Source organism: Ahaetulla prasina, chromosome 6 (assembly GCF_028640845.1).
Source record: "Ahaetulla prasina isolate Xishuangbanna chromosome 6, ASM2864084v1, whole genome shotgun sequence".
In the NCBI taxonomy this organism is placed as follows: domain Eukaryota; kingdom Metazoa; phylum Chordata; class Lepidosauria; order Squamata; family Colubridae; genus Ahaetulla; species Ahaetulla prasina.
Window position 1 is genome coordinate 57,723,333 of NC_080544.1, and position 18,717 is coordinate 57,742,049.

The 18,717-nt window shown below is 40.8% G+C and overlaps 1 protein-coding gene across 1 annotated transcript in view; it reads right to left on the minus strand.

Moving 5' to 3' along the window:
* Positions 1 to 18,717, minus strand: part of CFAP58 (cilia and flagella associated protein 58) — a 79,696-nt gene that overhangs the window by 37,340 nt on the left and 23,639 nt on the right. The window contains exons 8-11 of the mRNA XM_058188196.1: positions 16,611 to 16,693; positions 14,181 to 14,372; positions 10,392 to 10,553; positions 8,059 to 8,205 (exon numbers count right to left, since the gene is read on the minus strand). Coding sequence (XP_058044179.1) covers positions 8,059 to 8,205; positions 10,392 to 10,553; positions 14,181 to 14,372; positions 16,611 to 16,693 — 584 coding nt within the window. The remainder of the gene's footprint in view (positions 1 to 8,058; positions 8,206 to 10,391; positions 10,554 to 14,180; positions 14,373 to 16,610; positions 16,694 to 18,717) is intronic.

Genomic DNA, 18,717 nt, shown 5'->3' on the forward strand with positions numbered 1-18,717 from the left:
ATCAGTTTCTGAGATTACATCTCTGTCACTTGCCCCAGTACTTGAGGCTGTCTTAACGTAAATTTCACTGAGCAAATTGTGTATAGCAACCCACCAACTATTTTAGCTCTCCTCTAAAACATATTGATGAAAGAAATGCCATACAGTATGGAAAAATAACACCACTTTGTTATGTGTATATGAAATTACAGCTATATTTTTATATAATTTTTTTATTTCTCATAAACATATTTAAATGTACATTCTCTTATCCATCATTGATCATTCATTTTATCCTTTAACTTTTATTTTTATTTGTTCAGGGCTGCTCTTTTACCATTTCCTCATCTTTATTATACCACAACCTTTCCTCTTCTTCTTCCCTTCTCTTCCTTCTTCTGTCCCTTTCTACTTTCTTCGTTCTTCTTCTCCTCCCTTTTTCTACTTCCCCCTCCCCTTCCCCCACTCCTCCCTTCTTCCTTAAGAGCAATATTTTTGCTGTCTCCGGTGTTGTAGAGCCTGTGTTTAAGTAAGCTTCAATTTGTGCTCAATCTAATATTTCCAGAGAGGTCCTGCACTAGCATGCCAATGTTGTCCTATCCCCTTCATTACTCTCAGATCCCTAGCAAATCAAAAGGCTCTGTACTGACATCCTCTGAAACTGTCATATTTAATCTAAAAAGGGAGAAAAATAATAAAAGTAAACGGGAAACAATTAATTTTAACAATGGTTTCATAACTGCCCAGTTGGTAGCCATTTCTAAACAATAAATAAGAACAAGAATATGTTATTTAAAAAGCAGAGATTATGTTTTTATTTTCTTTATGAAGCCAAATATGGAAATTCTTATTGAATACTCATCGGCTTATAACCATTTGTTTAGCAACACTTCAAAGTTACAACGGCACTGAAAAAAGTGACTTATAGTTCAGAGGTCTCCAACCTTGGCAACTTTAAGCCTGGCGGACTTCAACTCCCAGAATACCCCAGCCAGCTTTGCTGGCTGGGGGATTCTGGGAGTTGAAGTCCGCCAGGCTTAAAGTTGCCAAGGTTGGAGACCTCTGTTATAGTTGGTTCCAATACTTACAATTAGAATTTGTAATTTAACTTTTTGAATTAAAAAAGTCATGTAGTCAAAATTCAGGCACTTGACAACAGGCATGCATTTAGGACAGTTGCAGGGTCCCAGGTTCATGTACCGCCTTTTGCGACCACAGCTGGCTTCCAACAAGCAAAGTCAATGGGGGAAGATGGATTCACTCAATGACCATGTGATTCACTTAACAACCACAGCGATTTACTTAACAGTGGCAAAAAGTCATAAAACTGGATGATTCATTTAACAACCGTCTTGCTTAGTAATGCAAGTTCTGGTCCCAAATTTGGTCATAAATCAAGGATTAGCTGCATTTAGAAATATAAAGGAATAAGAAATATAGGCTTGTTTCTTACATTCAGCAAATCTTCCCTTAGTGAATGTTGCAAGGTAATATTATAATTTTCTTACTGGAAAGCATGTCATCTACTATTAGAGGCAAAGAAGTATTCTTCCTAGATCTTTGAAAGGGAAGATAAAGCCATAAAGCCTTTTTTTTTTATTTACATTTATATCCCACCCTCCAAATACATAACATGCAAAGTTTAGGATTAAAAAAAAAAACATCCTTATGTCTTTCAAAAATTTTAAACTGACTGTGCAAAAAATTAAAATCTTAAATCCTTATCAATAAAATTTTGCCACAGTAAACAGCTATTCTTAAACTTCCAAGAACCCTGCAATCAATGCAGACCTAAACATACTAATTTGACAATGCAGTGTTTTAGGTATTCAACAGAAATTCCATTCATATCAAACTATATACCTTCAAGCCAGTCACTAAATGACAGCAGACCACAGACAGTTTTATTACTGATAAAGCAATAAAAGAGAAGAGCAATCAACCTGCTGTCAAATTGCTGGCAGATGACTCCATAATGATAATGCAGCCTTGCTGTCTAGTTAAAACAGGTTTTGTGCAATCTGAAGCTCCGAATGCCTTCTCCATCATTGATATAACAACTCTCAGACAGATAGAGAATTTACCTTTTTACAAAGTTTTATTGATATCCTGTTATAACAGTAAAGGTGCTGATAATGACAGAAAAACCCCATAACAGTAAATGAACAAAAAGAGAGTAAACCCCAAAAATGGCAAAACAGAAATTTTCCCTTTTTACTGAAAATCAAAATCAAAATGTACTCTAAATTATTTCTTTTAATCTTTAAAGGAGAAAATTGCACTGAATTCATGGGTTAGAATCATGCAGTCAGACTATGCTAAATTCTGTGTCTTTCACTAAAAGAAATCATTTTCTACTTTTTTTATTTATTTATTTGTTATTTCTACAAATAACTCAAGGTGGTGAATATATCCTACACACTTTGCTCCTCATTTCCCCACAAGAACAACCCTGTGAGGTGGGTTCATCTGAGAGGGAGTGACTGGCCCAAAATCACCCAGCTGGTTTCATGGCTAAGGCATGATTAAATTTACGGTCTCCCGCTTTCTAATTCAAATGTGTAATTTTCCACTGCTTTCAATCACAAATTTCTTCCTGAGCAACAGAAATACCTTTCACAAAGATTCATTCACATGGAATTAGTAATTAAAATATATTTTATTTCTAATATATTAATTGTGTTAATATGATAAAACTAGTAGTGTCATATAGTTTTTCAAAGGACAAATGTAAATAGTTATCAACACTAAACATAAATCACCTCAAAGTCAAGTGAATCCACATAATCAATTTTCCAAAATCCACAATTTGAACTTTTTTTTTATTTCCCGGTTTGCCTTCTCTTTTATCAGCATTCTTATTTCCTTGATCTCCTTTTCCACTAAATATGTTCCAAGATCAGCCTATTATTATTCAGACTATTTTATTCTCATATTAATCTCATTGGATAACAATTAAATGATTTCCTCAAGCTATTTTAAAAGCATTAGATACAAAAAATTGTGTGAATATTGTTGCATAATAATAATAATAATAATAATAATAATAATAATAATAATAATAATAATAATAATAATAATAATAATAATAATATTTTAATTTTTATACCGCCCTTCTCCCGAAGGACTCAGGGCAGTGAACAGCCAAATAAAAACAATACAATATATTACAATAAAATCACTATTTAAAAAACGTATTCAATATGGCCTAAAATTAAATATAAAATACATAATATAAAATAAAACCCCATTTAAAATCCAATTAAAAAACCCATGTTAAGCCAGTCCTGCTCGAAAGAATAAATATGTCTTCAGCTCGCGGCGAAAGGTCCGGAGGTCAGGAAGTTGTCGAAGTCCTGGGGGAAGCTCATTCCAGAGGGTAGGTGCCCCCACCGAGAAGGCTCTCCCCCTGGGGGTCGCCAGCCGACATTGTTTGGCTGACGGCACCCTGAGGAGTCCCTCTCTATGGGAGCGTACCGGTCGGTGGGAGGCATGTGGTAACAGAAGGCGGTCCCGAAAATATCACGGTCCTATGCCATGGAGCGCTTTAAAGGTGGTAACCAGCACCTTGAAGTGCACCCGGAAGACCACAGGCAGCCAGTGCAGCCTGCGCAGGATTGGTGTTATGTGAGAGCCACAAGTGGCTCCCTCTATTACCCACGCAGCTGCATTCTGGACCAACTGGAGCCTCCGGGTGCTCCTCAAGGGGAGCCCCATGTAGAGAGCATTGCAGTAGTCCAGGCGAGAAGTGACGAGGGCATGAGTGACCGTGCATAAGGCATCCCGGTCTAGAAAGGGGCGCAACTGGCGGACCAGGTGAACCTGGTAAAAAGCTCTCCTGGAGACAGTCGCCAAATGATCTTCAAAAGACAACCGTCCATCCAGGAGAACACCCAGATTGCGCACCCTCTCCATTGGGGCCAATGATTCACCCCCAACAGTCAGCCGCGGTTGCAGCTGGCTGTACCGGTATGCTGGCATCCACAGCCACTCAGTCTTGGAGGGGTTGAGCTTGAGCCTGTTTCTCCCCATCCAGACCCGCACGGCCTCCAAACACCGAGGAAACACTTCGACAGCTTCATTGGGGTGGTCAGGGGTGGAAATGTACAGCTGGGTGTCATCCGCATACAGTTGATAACTCACCCCAAAACCACTGATGATCTCACCCAGCAGCTTCATGTAGATGTTGAACAGGAGAGGCGAGAGAACCGACCCCTGTGGCACCCCACAAAGGAGGCGCCTTGCGGTCAATCTCTGCCCCCCTGCCAACACCGTCTGCAATCGGTCAGAGAGATAGGACAAGAACCACCAAAACACGGTGCCTCCCACTCCTAAACCCCCCAACCGCCGCAGCAGGATACCATGGTCGATGGTATCGAAAGCCACTGAGAGGTCTAGGAGGACCAGGGCAGAGGAATAACCCCTGTCCCGAGCCCTCCAGAGGTCATCCACCAACGCGACCAAAGCTGTCTCCGTGCTGTACCCGGGTCGGAAACCAGACTGGAATGGGTCTAGATAGACAGATTCATCCAGGTACTGGGGTAACTGATGTGCCACCACACTCTCAACAACCTTCGCCACAAAGCGAAGGTTGGAGACTGGATGGTAGTTACCCAAAACAGCTAGGTCCAGGGAGGGCTTCTTGAGGAGGGGCCTCACCACTGCCTCTTTCAAGGTGGTGGGAACAACACCCTCCCCCAAGGAAGCGTTGACAATTCCCTGGAGCCAGCCTCGTGTAACCTCCCGGGTGGCCAGCACCAACCAGGAGGGACACGGGTCCAATAAACATGTGGTGGCATTCAGCCGCCCCAGCAAACTGTCCATGTCCTTAGGAGCCACAGGATCAAACTCCTCCCAGATGGTCTCAACAAGACTAGCCTCCATCACCTCGCCCGAAACTACCCAATTTTGATCCAAACCGTCCCGAAGCTGAGCGATTTTGTCAAACAGATACCTGCTGAAATCCTCAGCACAACCCTGTAAGGGATCATCGCACCCCTCCTGGTGAAGGAGGGAGCAAGTTACCCTAAACAGGGAGGCTGGGCGGTTCTCTGCCGACGCAATGAGGGTAGAGACATAGGCCCGCTTGGCCTCCCTCAATGCCACTAGATAGGTCTGAGTAAAAGACCTAACTAGTGTACGGTCAGCTTCAGAACGGCTGGACCTCCAAGCGCTCTCTAGGCGTCTTCTCCGGCGCTTCATCTCCCTCAGCTCCTCGGAAAACCAGGGAGCTGGTTGAGACCTACGCCGGGTCAGAAGCCGCAAAGGCACGACATGGTCCAAAGCGCCCACCATGGCCTGTTCCCAGGCCGCAACAAGCTCCTCGGCCGAGCCGTGGGCCAGATCACCAGGGAACGGCCCAAGCTCCATCAGGAACCTCTCCGGGTCCATCAGTCACCTGGGACGGAACCAATGCAATGGCCCCGTCTCCCTGCGGTGTTGAGCGGTGGTCCGAAAGTCCAGACGAAGGAGAGAGTGGTCTGACCATGACAAAGGTTCAATGACTAATTCTCGTACTTGCAGATCACTCAACCACTGTCCAGAGACAAAAATCAGATCCAGTGTGCTTCCCCCCACGTGGGTGGGGCCGTCAATTAGTTGGGTCAGGTCCATGGCCGTCATGGAGGCCATGAACTCCCGAGCTGCCGTTGACGACACACCGGCCGATGGCAAGTTGAAATCCCCCATGACCATAAGCCTAGGGGTATCAACCGCCATCCTGGCTATCATCTCCAGCAACTCGGGCAGGGCTGTTGCCACGCAGCAAGGAGCCAGGTACGTGATCAACAAGCCCACATGCATCCTACGCCCCCACTTCATGTAAAGGGATTCACAACCGGCTATCTGAGGTACAGTGGCCTCCATCGGCTCTAGACTCTCTTTAATAACCACTGCCACCCCTCCACCTCTACCTTCGGCCCTCGGCTGATGAAATGCCCGGAAACCCGGTGGGCACATCTCCACCAGGGGCACCCCCCCTTCAATGCCCAACCAAGTCTCCGAAATGCCCATAAGGTCCGCAGTCCGCCCCCCCGTATAAGATCATAAATCAGGGGGGCTTTATTTACTACGGACCTAGCATTGCATAACATCAGCCAAAGGTCCAAGCCCTGGGGATACTGGTCACTCGGGGAACGGGAAAAGTCTGAGGGGCCGGAGTGCGCAATCGCTCTTAGACAGCGAGTGCGCACTCCCTGAACATGATACGGCCCCCCACTTCCACCATATCTGCCTCTCCCACTTACCGTACTGATGGAACGGCCCTCTGGAATTGGAACAGGAGGCTTCCCCTTGACCTCCGAACCTGATGAAGTATCGACGCGAGCAATCGCGAGGACTGGCTCCCTCCCCAACGGGTTTCCCCCGATACCCGTTTTTTCCCTCCCACCCCTTAAAAATTGTTTATCTAAAAAATCCCATAGGTTCTTTTTTAACGCATGCCATCTCTCTGGGTCCCAAAACCCGTCATTGAGATAGGCCCTTGATAATGTGGAGGGCCATTTCTGCGAAGTGGAGGACCTTCGCAGATGATGGAGTTCAGCCGAAGAATAAATCATATCTCGAATCAGGCATAAATGGCGCATAGATGAATGTGTCCCTCATCTGCAGAAGATAGTAAAGCAGTCATATTTGGGGTCGATGACATAAGTCCCACAGATGGTAAAAAACGATGGACATTCTCACATGGAATCCTCTTTCCAGATGTTAAAAATAGTCGCTGCCAGCATCCTCCCCCTATAAACACCACACACCCAAAAAAGGGTATGCGGGGGGGGGGAGGAACCCAGGATAGGGCTGATCTTAACCTGGATTAGCCTAAAAAAGCTAACCCGAAGCCCACGCATGATCTTATAACAATCCTAATAGGTAGCCCCAGCTACCCCCATCAACGTTCCAGAATTCAAAACGGGGGGGGGACTAGCTCCAGAATCTAAACTCCCCATTCAGAATCCTGAGTCTAGGGGGCAGAAGGAAGGAAAATCCACGAAGAAATAAATAGCCCATCGCATAGTCAAAGCAGAAACGACCAGGCCTGAGGCAGTCCATCCAGTCCAGAAAATGTCCAGGGAAAGGGGAACGAAGAGGAAAAGAGCCTACTGCCGTTACCACCACCAGAAAGGCTCCGACGCCGCCAGAATCCACAACGGGCATCCTCGCCATCACCGTCCCAGTCACAGCCATGTCCCCCCCCACAATGATCCCCATTCCATGAAGGACCTCACTGGGGCTCTTATATTCTTATAAAGGGGCTCTTATATTCTTATAAAGAATTGTGTATAAATTATCAGCAAAACTGACACTAGATGACAGCAAGATAGTAATTATTAATTGAACTGATTATAGGCAAATCAATTGATAAAACATAACAAGTTGCTGTTTAGGAAATAAGGTATCAATTGGCTTGCCTGCTATAATAGCTTTATGTCCATTGTTCATTGTCCATTGTTCTTGTTCATTCTTTTCTTTGAATACAACTGCAATATATTGTTTCACCAATCTTGTAACTAGCCATTTTTCTTGATCGGGAATTCCCTTAACTTATATATATGTTTATATTACCTTGTTTCTCCTCATATATATGTTTATATATTATATAATCCTTTATGTAATGCTTGTATATATTGTTACGACAAATAAATAAATAAATAAAAATAAAAACTTGCTGGTAAATTTAGGAACTGGGATTACACTGGCAGAAATGTAGCCATATGAATTTAGATTACAGAGAGTCAGATTTTTCACCCAAAATTTGTATCTAGCATTAGAGATCAGAAATTGAAGTCCTAAAAATCCCTTACTAAAGTTCAGAAAGAAAAAAAATAACAAATCATTATGCTCCTTTCCATTTCCTAATCAACATTCATTCATATTTACCTTTCTCATAATTCTTATAATATGAATGCAACTTTATCCCTCCAAAAGGAGAAGATCCTAAGACATTCTATAACATACTATGTGAAGGTACAGAATGGTGGTAGGGCAGGTGATCCAAGAAACATACAAGGAAGCCACATCATCTAAAATGATTTTTTATTTCTAGGGAGCTTAGGTGTACTTTTTCTGTTGAAAGTACCTTACCTTTAAGGCCTCTTTTTCTTTTTCTATCCGCTGGTGATCCAGATGCACTTTCACAAGGGCTGCCTCCTTGACAGAAATCTCTTCTTTCAGCTGATCAACCTGGTGTGTCATAATCTTTAACTTCTTTCTCATTTCATTGATTTCATCCTAATTGCAGAAAGTCAGTGCTCATTACTGGTAACCTTTGTATAAATACAAGTAGATCTGAATGTTACAATTTCTAATACTAGACACATCTCTGTCTATTTATGAAGATGTCAATGAGAGAAGAGGAGGTGTTCTTGGTATACTTAGTTCGTGTAGTACCTGATAAAAGCTTAAATATTGTCTATCGGTTTCCCCCTCAGTAAATATAGACTGCAGCTTGAAATTTTTCCTTTCCCATAACCTTTGAAAAAAAAAATGCTCAAAAAGAGGCTAAGGCTGAAGCAAATTAATACCAGGGCTTTTTTTTTAAGTTTTATTTCCATTTTCCAACAACATATTCAATATACAGTCTCTTATTCAACATTAGTCTTCCCATTCAACATGGGACTTCCGGTGGCAATGCAGGCTTCGTGGACATCCCTTTGGGATCATCTGCCCTGAGGTTTCGTCAAACCGTTTCTGACAGCGCAAATCGGCTGTCAGACGGCTTGAAAATTCTTCCCCTGGGAGAAAGGGGAGAGAAGAGTGGTCAGGTTTGGGTAGAGCTCCCCAGGAGCCCCTGGAATCAAACCAGGGGCCCAAAGGTTGAGAACCCCCCTCCAGCCTGATGAAGCTCCGAACCCAGGGTGCTTCTGTTTACACAGAACGAGAAGCGACAACCATCTCTGTGCCAAAGATTATTTTTAAAGAGGACTCAACGCAGACAGAACGAAGCAGGAGGACTAGCAAGAGAATTTGCAAGTAATAAACCTTAACTTCTGTTTTCAAATAGCTTTCCTTTGAACTAACTTTCAACTTGAGCGGATCTAAAATGGCGCTCGCAATACATAAAGAAAAGTGAAAGTTAAAGAGCTGCTTGTTAAGGCCATCAGTGTTTTTAGCGATGTTTAAAACCACTGTTTTTATTTGATAATTGACAGTTGGAACTAATTGGAAGAACTATAACTAGTTAATATTTTTGCCAGAGATAGTTGGAGATTTTTAAGTATAACTACAAAAGGATAAAGGAAGAGATTTTAAGACTGTGGTTGCAGAAAATTTAAAAAGACTTTTTACTAATTTTAACTTTAAGAAATAAAGCTTAAAAGAAGAGGGCTTTTATTTTCATTTGTTATCACTTACAAAGAAACATCTCTTTAAAATAAATAGCAACAAGTCAATTATTCAGCCTCGTAAAATGAGATTAGTATTACTCAAAAGACATTTTAAGTAAAAATAAAACATTTTTAAAATAACTACTGCATAAGAATGACAAATGATAACCAATCTTCTGAAATGCTGTATGTATTTTGCAATGAGTAGACTCTTAACTCGATCATCTATAAAATCTGTATCTGTGAAATTCCATACAGTACCCATGGCTTTAATTTAGAGAAAATATGGCAGATGCAAGTTCCCACAATAGGAATCAGGAAGTATGTCATGAGGGTAGAGCTGTCAAGGTCAAAGGCAAACAGCTTTGGCACCAGACCAATTCATTACCACAAGAAAGTACAGGTGAGCATTACTTCTACTGTCCCCAATGGCTGCTGACAACTCATTGCATCACACAGGTAGGAGACATATAAAAATTGAAACTTGCTTCTAATTTAAATAGGGATTATATGTTATACTTGGCAGTTGCTGACTTTCTTTCTAAATGATTTTCTTACTCCTTGCAATATCTGCATACAAATAACTGCCTCCATGGCTTCTATTGTAATATCAACCAAGAGAAGCATGACTGCTAGAAAAATACAGAATCTGAGGAAAAAATGTACTTTTTTGCTTGATGATAATGATGAAGAAGATTTTCAGCTAGCTGAATTGCCTAAGATTTCATCTTTATTTTTCTATGATGTCTAATTCAGTTCAGAAATCTATCATTTTCAGACCATTGCATTCAGCAAAAATAGATAATGGTAGGTAAAACCAGTAATCAGTTTCATCTTATCAGGAAGGCCCTCATTCCTTATTGAGAAAGAAAATAACTCACCAAGTAATATAGGAAAATCAGAAATGGATGTAGTTTGACTTTTGAATAGAATGGTAAGAAATTTTCCAGCACTGATTAAGAGAGCTAATTTTTAGTTAAAAGTTAGAAAAATAAAAATGTGGAAAATATCACATTAGATTGAACTTCATTCAAGAATATTATCTCAAACCAAAATTAGGAGAAAGAAGCCAACAAAAGTGCTTTTTGGTACCTGAGCTTCAATTAAGTTTTTACTATAGAGGTTTCTATCTGATCTCACAGCTTCATAGAGATTTTGTTGCTGTTTTAATTTTGTTTCAGACTCTGCTATCTTCTTTTTGTAGTCAAAAATCTGCATTTCCCGTAGTTTGATATCTTCCATGTGATGAAGGACCTGTTACAGAAATCATAAAATTAACACCACCTGTATATAGAATATGCTATGGATAGATAAAGTTGATTTTAGGAAGGGCTTCCCATCATATTATAAATACAGCAATATTGGGTAGGTTGGACTGTGAATGAGTGGCCCATTCCCAGTAAACCCTTAGGAAATTGAACCCAGTGTCAACATTTCAAATTCAGTATCTTAGCACTTTTGTGTCCAATAAGGAAGATTTGGCTTCAGGATGAATTCTTTTTACAAATTTATTTTACAGAACAAAGCCACTGAATCTACAATTTAAACAGGGAAACAAATACTATGGATGCTTGCCTTATCATTTTCAAACTTAAAATCCATTAATTTGTAAAGAAAGAAAATAAAATATATTTTTTTAAAAAAATAAAAGAACAAAAACCTAAAATAAGCAGTTCTTCCTGTAACATAACTATCTCTATTTTCAAAATTTAGCCTGTATTTTTGTTGTTGTTGCTGCTGATGTTGTTCCTTCTGTTGGTTTTTAAGGAAAACAAGCATCTTTATTTAATGGAGAAAATATAGTGACACATAAGCTACTTTATTGCTTTAAGGGGTTGTTATATTACAAAGCTGGAAAATCTCTTGGCCACCATTTTTGTATAAACACAGAACTACAGAATTTTAATCTAATGCCTCAAGAGTTGCTTGTTGACTTGATGAAAATATGTATTTCCTTAACAATATTCAACTCTTCTTTTTTTTGAACACAAAAGCAGCTACCTTCACTGCATGTGAGATATTGGAAAGATTGGAAGACATTTTCTCACTTTGCTTCAGTAAAGTGATTTCTCCTTCATGGTAAGGTTTTGTTACAAGTTATATTTGCAGTGGGATAATATTTTATTCCATAACATTCATAGAACTGTTTCAAAATAAGGGAAGATAGAAACAAATAGTTCTCCCTTCAAAAATAGCACCTTTAGCTGCAAGTAGAATTAAACCAAAAAGTCTCTTATTAACCAATATTTCCTAAATTGTCACAATAAAGACACTATTGTTATCAAGCAAACAAATTGATTTCATTGATAAACTTGATTTCTAAAACACATAGTTAACCAAAGAATGGTTATCTATGTGTTTAAGCAAGAAGTAAAAGGGTTGCATATTTGAGCAAAAATTCATTAATATCTCAATTACTTTGAATCTATATATAATTATATAAGTATAGCATATGACATGAGTTACTACTTTTCAAATGAATTTGCCATGGCCCAAACTCAATTTGTTTCTATTCCAGAATTAAATTTGTACTATCTAAATGTATGTTAATAACTGAAAGTATATTGTAATAAGCACTTCTAAGGTAATACTTGTTATTCACATCTGAAAAGTTGTCATATGGTCCCATCTAGATAATAAGGAATTGTGTCTTCTTTTCCATACATTATAATAATTATATATTAAATATCTTTTATTTTGAAGACTAATCTTATGCAGTGGACAAACTCTCATTTTGGTTAAAAACAGCTATCATCATATTACCAACCCACTGTGTCTGAAAAGGAAAAATAAGCATAGTCATAGTTATTTCTTTCATAATAATTCTTGGGAATCATTTTGCACATTATATAATATTCACAAATCACAGTATTAAAATAATCCCCTCTCAAAGGGAATTTAAATGACTAGTTTCTTTGAAACTGAAGTCAGCAGGAAAAGATGATTTCTTTTTGGCTACCTCAAAAGGAATTATATATTTAAGTGGTCACTATCTCTCTCTCAAATAATCTTTTATTAGTAAAATTACATTAAGTCTGTAGTTATGTATTCTGAACAAGTTATCATCCACTATAGTGTTTCTCTTATCCCCATACCTGATCTACATTAGTTTCGCTTCTAATTTCTAGGGAATCCTATATTTCAAACTATATTTGACAGCAATTAGTGTGCTGATGGGAAAAGTACTAAAAAAGAAAACAAAGAGAAACAAATACAACAAATTGCTGTTGTATTCATTGGACATTCTCTGATTCAGAAAGTCTTTGATATTATGTCCTTTTAATCTCTTTTTCATTCTGAATCTGTTCAAAAATCATTAAATACTAAGTCTGCTAATTTATATGTATGTATGTATTTATGTATGTATGTATGTATGCCTAATGCAAATGTGATTTGAGAAATATAAAATTAAATACTGGTTCTTTCCAGCAAAAATGGTTCAGTCAAAACTTCCACTGATATACTTGCTTTAAATCATGTATCTTTTGATCATACAATACAGATATATTTGGAGGATGATTGCCTGGATAATTGTTATGATTGTGAGCTTGGTGTCACTATATTTTGGACAGAACACACATATAGATCATTTTTTAATCCAAAACTGACCAACCAATGAAATCATATGCCACCTTTCTACCCTTCTCTCATCCCACCGTTTGGCTATTGTTCCCCTCTTCCTCAGTCCATTCTCTCTACCTATCAGAGAAGTAGTTCTAAAGGGAAGCTATTCAGCTAAGCAATGAGGAGGAGATAGAATATCAGCACCCTAACTATTCCTCCCCATAAAGAAAAAATAGTATTTTCAATTTTCCTTTCAATTTCTCTTCTGTCACACAACAACCTCTTAAGGAGTTGGCCAGAAATATCATTATATACAATGCAATCAGTAATCCATACTTGGTTAGTAGAGAAAAAAAGGGTGGAGGATGAAGCAAAATCAGTCGAATGAGCGATTGCAGAGGTTTTGAAACAGGCTGGGTGTCTTGCAGCTGATATTTGAAAGGGCATGGCTAGCCCTTTAGTGAATTAATTTCATGGTGGCTGGAAATGAAATGGCAAAAGCTATAAAGAAACAGTTTAGGAGCTATAAAGAAAGAGTTGGAGAGCCATCTTTTCCACAAGCAGAGACCAACTTATTCTTACAACTTATTTGTCCTAACAGCATAGAGGAGCACTATCTAGAAAGCAAGAAATGTTCAGAATATTCTCATTTTTGAATCGTACTAGGGTACCTTTTGATGGATTATGCTTCTGATTGTGCATAAAAAGGGGGAGAAAATAGCTTCCTAATGAACTACAAAAATATGCTTGGCATTAATAGGATGACTAACGAAGTTTTTGTTAATAGGTATTTTGGTGGCCCTATAATCCATTCATGCAGAAAGCTAGTTTACCCTGTTAAATACTTGTGTGTTGAAGAGAATAGACTTCATGATACTTCCTAGTAATTCTGGAACCTCTTATTTTAATTTTTCATTCCTATATGTCTGCTAATTAACAAAATCCTGTGCAGTCGTCTCATAATATCTGTTCCTTAAAAATACTCAAATATTCAGTCTAGTCTTCCAGTAGTTTTCTACCTCAAGACACAAAGTATAATTTTCTTTTATTAATTTTAATTTACTCTCGTTCAGCACAGCCCTGTGGTTTGGCACCATACTTGGAGGACATCAAGTTAGGAAAGACTACTTTAGGTGTGATTCCCCCCCCCCTTTTTTTTCAGATTATTATCTACAGATATCAAAGTAAGAAGTTATATGAATGACACAGAGGAATTTTATTAAAGCCTTTTGTTCTATAGACCATTGAAATGAATGAAATAAAATTCACATTCACAATCATGGAATTAAGTGTATCTTTCAAAAAACTTTCTCGTACCTTCTGTGTGAGATCACTAGCTTCGTTAATGTAACGATCTCTCTCTTTCTCCAGCTGAAATATAATCTTCCTCTGTTTCTGAGCTTCATCTTTATAATTCTGAATTTCTTCTTCTAGGTTTTTCTTGGACTGTTCATGGAGCTTAACAAGGTTCATCTGTTTTTGAGTGACGCCAGCAGCCTTCAGTAAGTTCTATAGAAAAAAAATCATGCAGCGAAATCTAATAATGCCAGATACTCAGAATCAAACTAAGCATTGTATACAGTGGTAGGTTTCAAACTTTTTTACTACTGGCTTTGTGGGCGTGGCTTTGTGGGTGTGGCATGGCATGGCATGGCTTGGTGGGTGTGGCTTGGTGGGCATAGCAGGGGAAGGATACTGTAAAATCTCCATTCCCACCCACTCCAAGGGAAAGTTACTACAAAATCCTCATTTCCTCCCAATCAACTGGGACTTGGGAGGTAGAGAATAAATGGGGGCGGGGCCAGCCAGAATTTTTACTACCAGTTCTCCGAACTACTCAAAATTTCCACTACCGGTTCTCCAGAAATGGTCAGAACCTGCTGAAACCCACCTCTGATTGTATAGTTTCTAGACCAATACCTTTAACTGCTTTAACTATAGCAAACCTGTTCTCATACTATTCTTCCTAAATACACGTATATCTGAAACAGCCTGATGTAGAGTCAGTAAATGTGATAAATGTGTAGAAATGAAACTTTAAAATTGAAAAAGAAAATGGAAGGAGATAACCAAATAAGACAGAAAAAAATTATTATTCCATGTGGAAACCTTAGTGCTCTTTGATCATGGTTGATTGCTTGCAGATCTTTCAATATCCAACTAAATAACTTAATCAGTTACCTAGGTTACATTAGTTATGTAAGTAAAATCACCAAATGTCTCCACAGTGGAACCTTGAGCTATACCGTATTTTTCGCACTATAAGATGCTCCAGACCATAAGATGCGCCTAGCTTTTAGGAAGGAAAAAAATTTTTTGCCTCTGCCTCCCTGTAATTTGCTTCCTTGCAGCAAACAGCCTGGTGGCTTCAGCACAGTCTGATTTAGCATGAGCAGCTGATTGGCAGTTGGATCAGCCTCCCAAATACCACCGATCAGCTGTTCCAGGCTGCGGAGATCACCACGGCCCATCGCCGCCATCACCAACTATCGCTGCCTCCACATGCCCCATTTTCGGCCTCTGTGCATCCGTTTTTGGCCCATTCCAGGAGGCGGGCATTGCCGCCACCTATTGCTGCCAAACAGCAGCGGCGGTGATCAGCGGTGATAGGCAGCAGTGATCCCCACTACCTGGAATGGGCCGAAAATGGGATACCTGGAGACCAAAAACAGGGCACAAAGAGGTCAAAAACAGAATGTGCGGAGGCCAGAAATGGGGCACACGGAGGCCAAAAGTGGGACTCACTGTGGTGGTGATAGGCAGTGATGGGCAGTGACAGTTGTGATTGGCGATGGCAATCCCTGCAGCCTGGATCAGTTGATTGGTATTATTCCGGGAGGCCAGTCCAACTGCCAATCAGCTGCTTGTGCTAAATCAGGCTGTGCTGAAGCTGACCAGACTGCTGTTTGCTGCAAGTAAATTGCTGGGAGGCAGAGGCCAAAAGGTGGGGGCTGGAGGGTGGGTGGGGCTTTGGCAACATTCGCTCTATAAGACGCACAGACATTTTTACCCACTTTTGGGGGGGGAAGTGCATCTTATAGACCAAAAAATGCGGTATAAATTCCTTTCTATTGGAAGGAGAATTTCATTTACCTGTGTCAAAAAATAAAGATTGTGGAATAAAGGGGGATATCTTTGGATAAGAAATAAAAATCATATTTATAGATGGACCTTCATTATTAAGGGAGGGGGAGATTTCTTCTGCTACTCATAAAAAGATAAATTAACCAATGTAAAGAGGGGTGGAAGTATAAGAAGAAAAGGAGGGGAAAGGGTGAAGTGGAACAGATATCCTGTCTTGGATCAAGGCCAGAAAAAAATGAAAGTAAGCAGTTTGCACTAAGAAAGTTATTATTTACATGTTCCTGAAACCTGGAACAGGTAAAAGCACCAACATATCATCTTATGCCAACCAAAGTATCATCTAATGCTACATTAAAATATATTATCCCTTAACTATAAAACCATTCCTAGGTTCCGGATATCTTCCACAATGTCATCATTTCAGCAAATAAATATCAGTGTCCTGTGATATTTGAAACACTATGAATTCCATATCTATATGAAACACTATCATAAATGCTTTCAAAATCATAGCAATTTATGCAACATATGCAGTTTTATTCTGTGTATGTATATGTGAGTGCTTAATATTTGTGTGACAGCACAACAGCTAAAAATGAGATGAAGAAGATAAAGATCAGATAAAGACTTGGGTAAACTGCAGAATCAGATGTATGTATATACCTTGTTCAGGATGTCCCTTTCTCTCACCAGTTCATCTATAGCCTTCTTATCAACCTCTGCTTGCTTTTTTGCAGCTTCCAGTTCTACAGTACAAGAAAAAATGATGTATGTACTTAAATTGTATGAGAAATGAAATCTAACAGAATTATTTCATTTTTCCAAAAAACTCCATTTGTTTCAATGTTCCCAAACACCACCACCCCTTTACAAACATAACAAAATGTTGCACTGTAGAGTGCCCTTGTTCAAGGCTGAGGCATCTTGCCCTCTTCTGAGATATTTCTTTCAACTCATCATTCACCACCAGTTTTTCATTTCTTTTTTTTTTTCAGTAAGTGATCATTTCTTTGCCACAAGGAATCTTCAGTCTGAAGAGTTGGAATGTTCACCAAGAATACCAGACAGCAAGGCCCTAACCTGTAAAAATGGGGAATTGTCCCTACTTAATATGGTGGGAGATGCACACAGGAGAGGGTGTGCCTTCAGATAACATCTAGAGCCATGTATGGTCATGGCAGTTAATACCTTGAATTGCATTCAGAAGCCAATTAGTAATCAGTGCAGCAGTGCCACCTGAGTTTATCAAAACATGCCCATCTAGACCCGTTCCAGTCCGGCTTCCGGCCCGGTTACAGCACTGAGACGGCTTTGGTCGCGTTGGTGGATGATCTCTGGAGGGCCAGGAATAGGGGTTGTTCCTCTGCCCTGGTCCTATTAGACCTCTCAGCGGCTTTTGATACCATCGACCATGGTATCCTGCTGCGCCGGTGAGAGTGAGAGGCACCGTTTATCGGTGGTTCTCCTCCTATCTCTCCGACCGGTCGCAGACGGTGTTGACGGGGGGGCAGAGGTCGACTCCGCGGCGCCTCACTTGTGGGGTGCCGCAGGGGTCGATTCTCTCGCCCCTTCTATTCAACATCTATATGAAGCCGCTGGGTGAGATCATCAGTGGCTTCGGTGTGAGGTACCAGCTGTACGCTGATGACACCCAGCTGTACTTCTCCACACCGGGCCACCCCAATGAAGCTATCGAAGTGCTGTCCCGGTGTTTGGAAGCCGTACGGGTCTGGATGGGGAGAAACAGGCTCAAGCTCAATCCCTCCAAGACGGAGTGGCTGTGGATGCCGGCATCCCGGTACAGTCAGCTGAGTCCACGGCTGACTGTTGGGAGCGAGTCATTGGCCCCGATGGAGAGGGTGCGCAACTTGGGCGTTCTCCTGGATGAACGGCTGTCTTTTGAAGACCACCTGACGGCCGTCTCCAGGAGAGCTTTCCACCAGGTTCGCCTGGTGCGCCAGTTGCGCCCCTTTCTAGACCGGGATGCCTTATGCACAGTCACTCACGCCCTCGTGACGTCTCGTCTGGATTACTGCAATGCTCTCTACATGGGGCTCCCCTTGAGGGGCATCCGGAGGCTTCAGTTAGTCCAGAACGCGGCTGCGCGGGTGATAGAGGGAGCCCCTCGTGGCTCCCGCGTGACACCTATCCTGCGCAGACTGCACTGGCTACCTGTGGCCTTCCGGGTGCGCTTCAAGGTTCTGGTGAACGTCTTCAAAGCGCTCCATGGCATAGGGCCGGGCTATTTACGGGACCGCCTACTGCTACCGAATACCTCCCACCGACCCGTGCGCTCTCACAGAGAGGGACTCCTCAGGGTGCCGTCGGCACGACAGTGTCGTCTGGCGGCGCCAGGAAGGGCCTTCTCTGTGGGGGCCCCCGCCCTCTGGAACGAACTCCCCCCGGGACTCCGTCAACTTCCGGACCTCCGAACCTTTCGTCGCGAGCTTAAAACGCATTTATTCATCTGCGCAGGACTGGGTTAGTTTTTTAAATTTATGGGTTTTAATTGGGGGTTTTAAATGGGGTTTTAAATTGTATCTAAATTTTTAGGCCGTTATTGAATCAGTTTTTTATATAGTTTTTAATTTGTATTCTATGTATTGTGTTTTTTATTGGCTGTGAACCGCCCTGAGTCCTTCGGGAGAAGGGTGGTATACAAATATAATAAATAAATAAATAAATAAATCCCTGGGTGCAAACCCCCCCCCCCGACTATCATATTCTATGCTGGCTGTGGTTTCCAGGTTGTTGTTTTTAAGGACAGCCC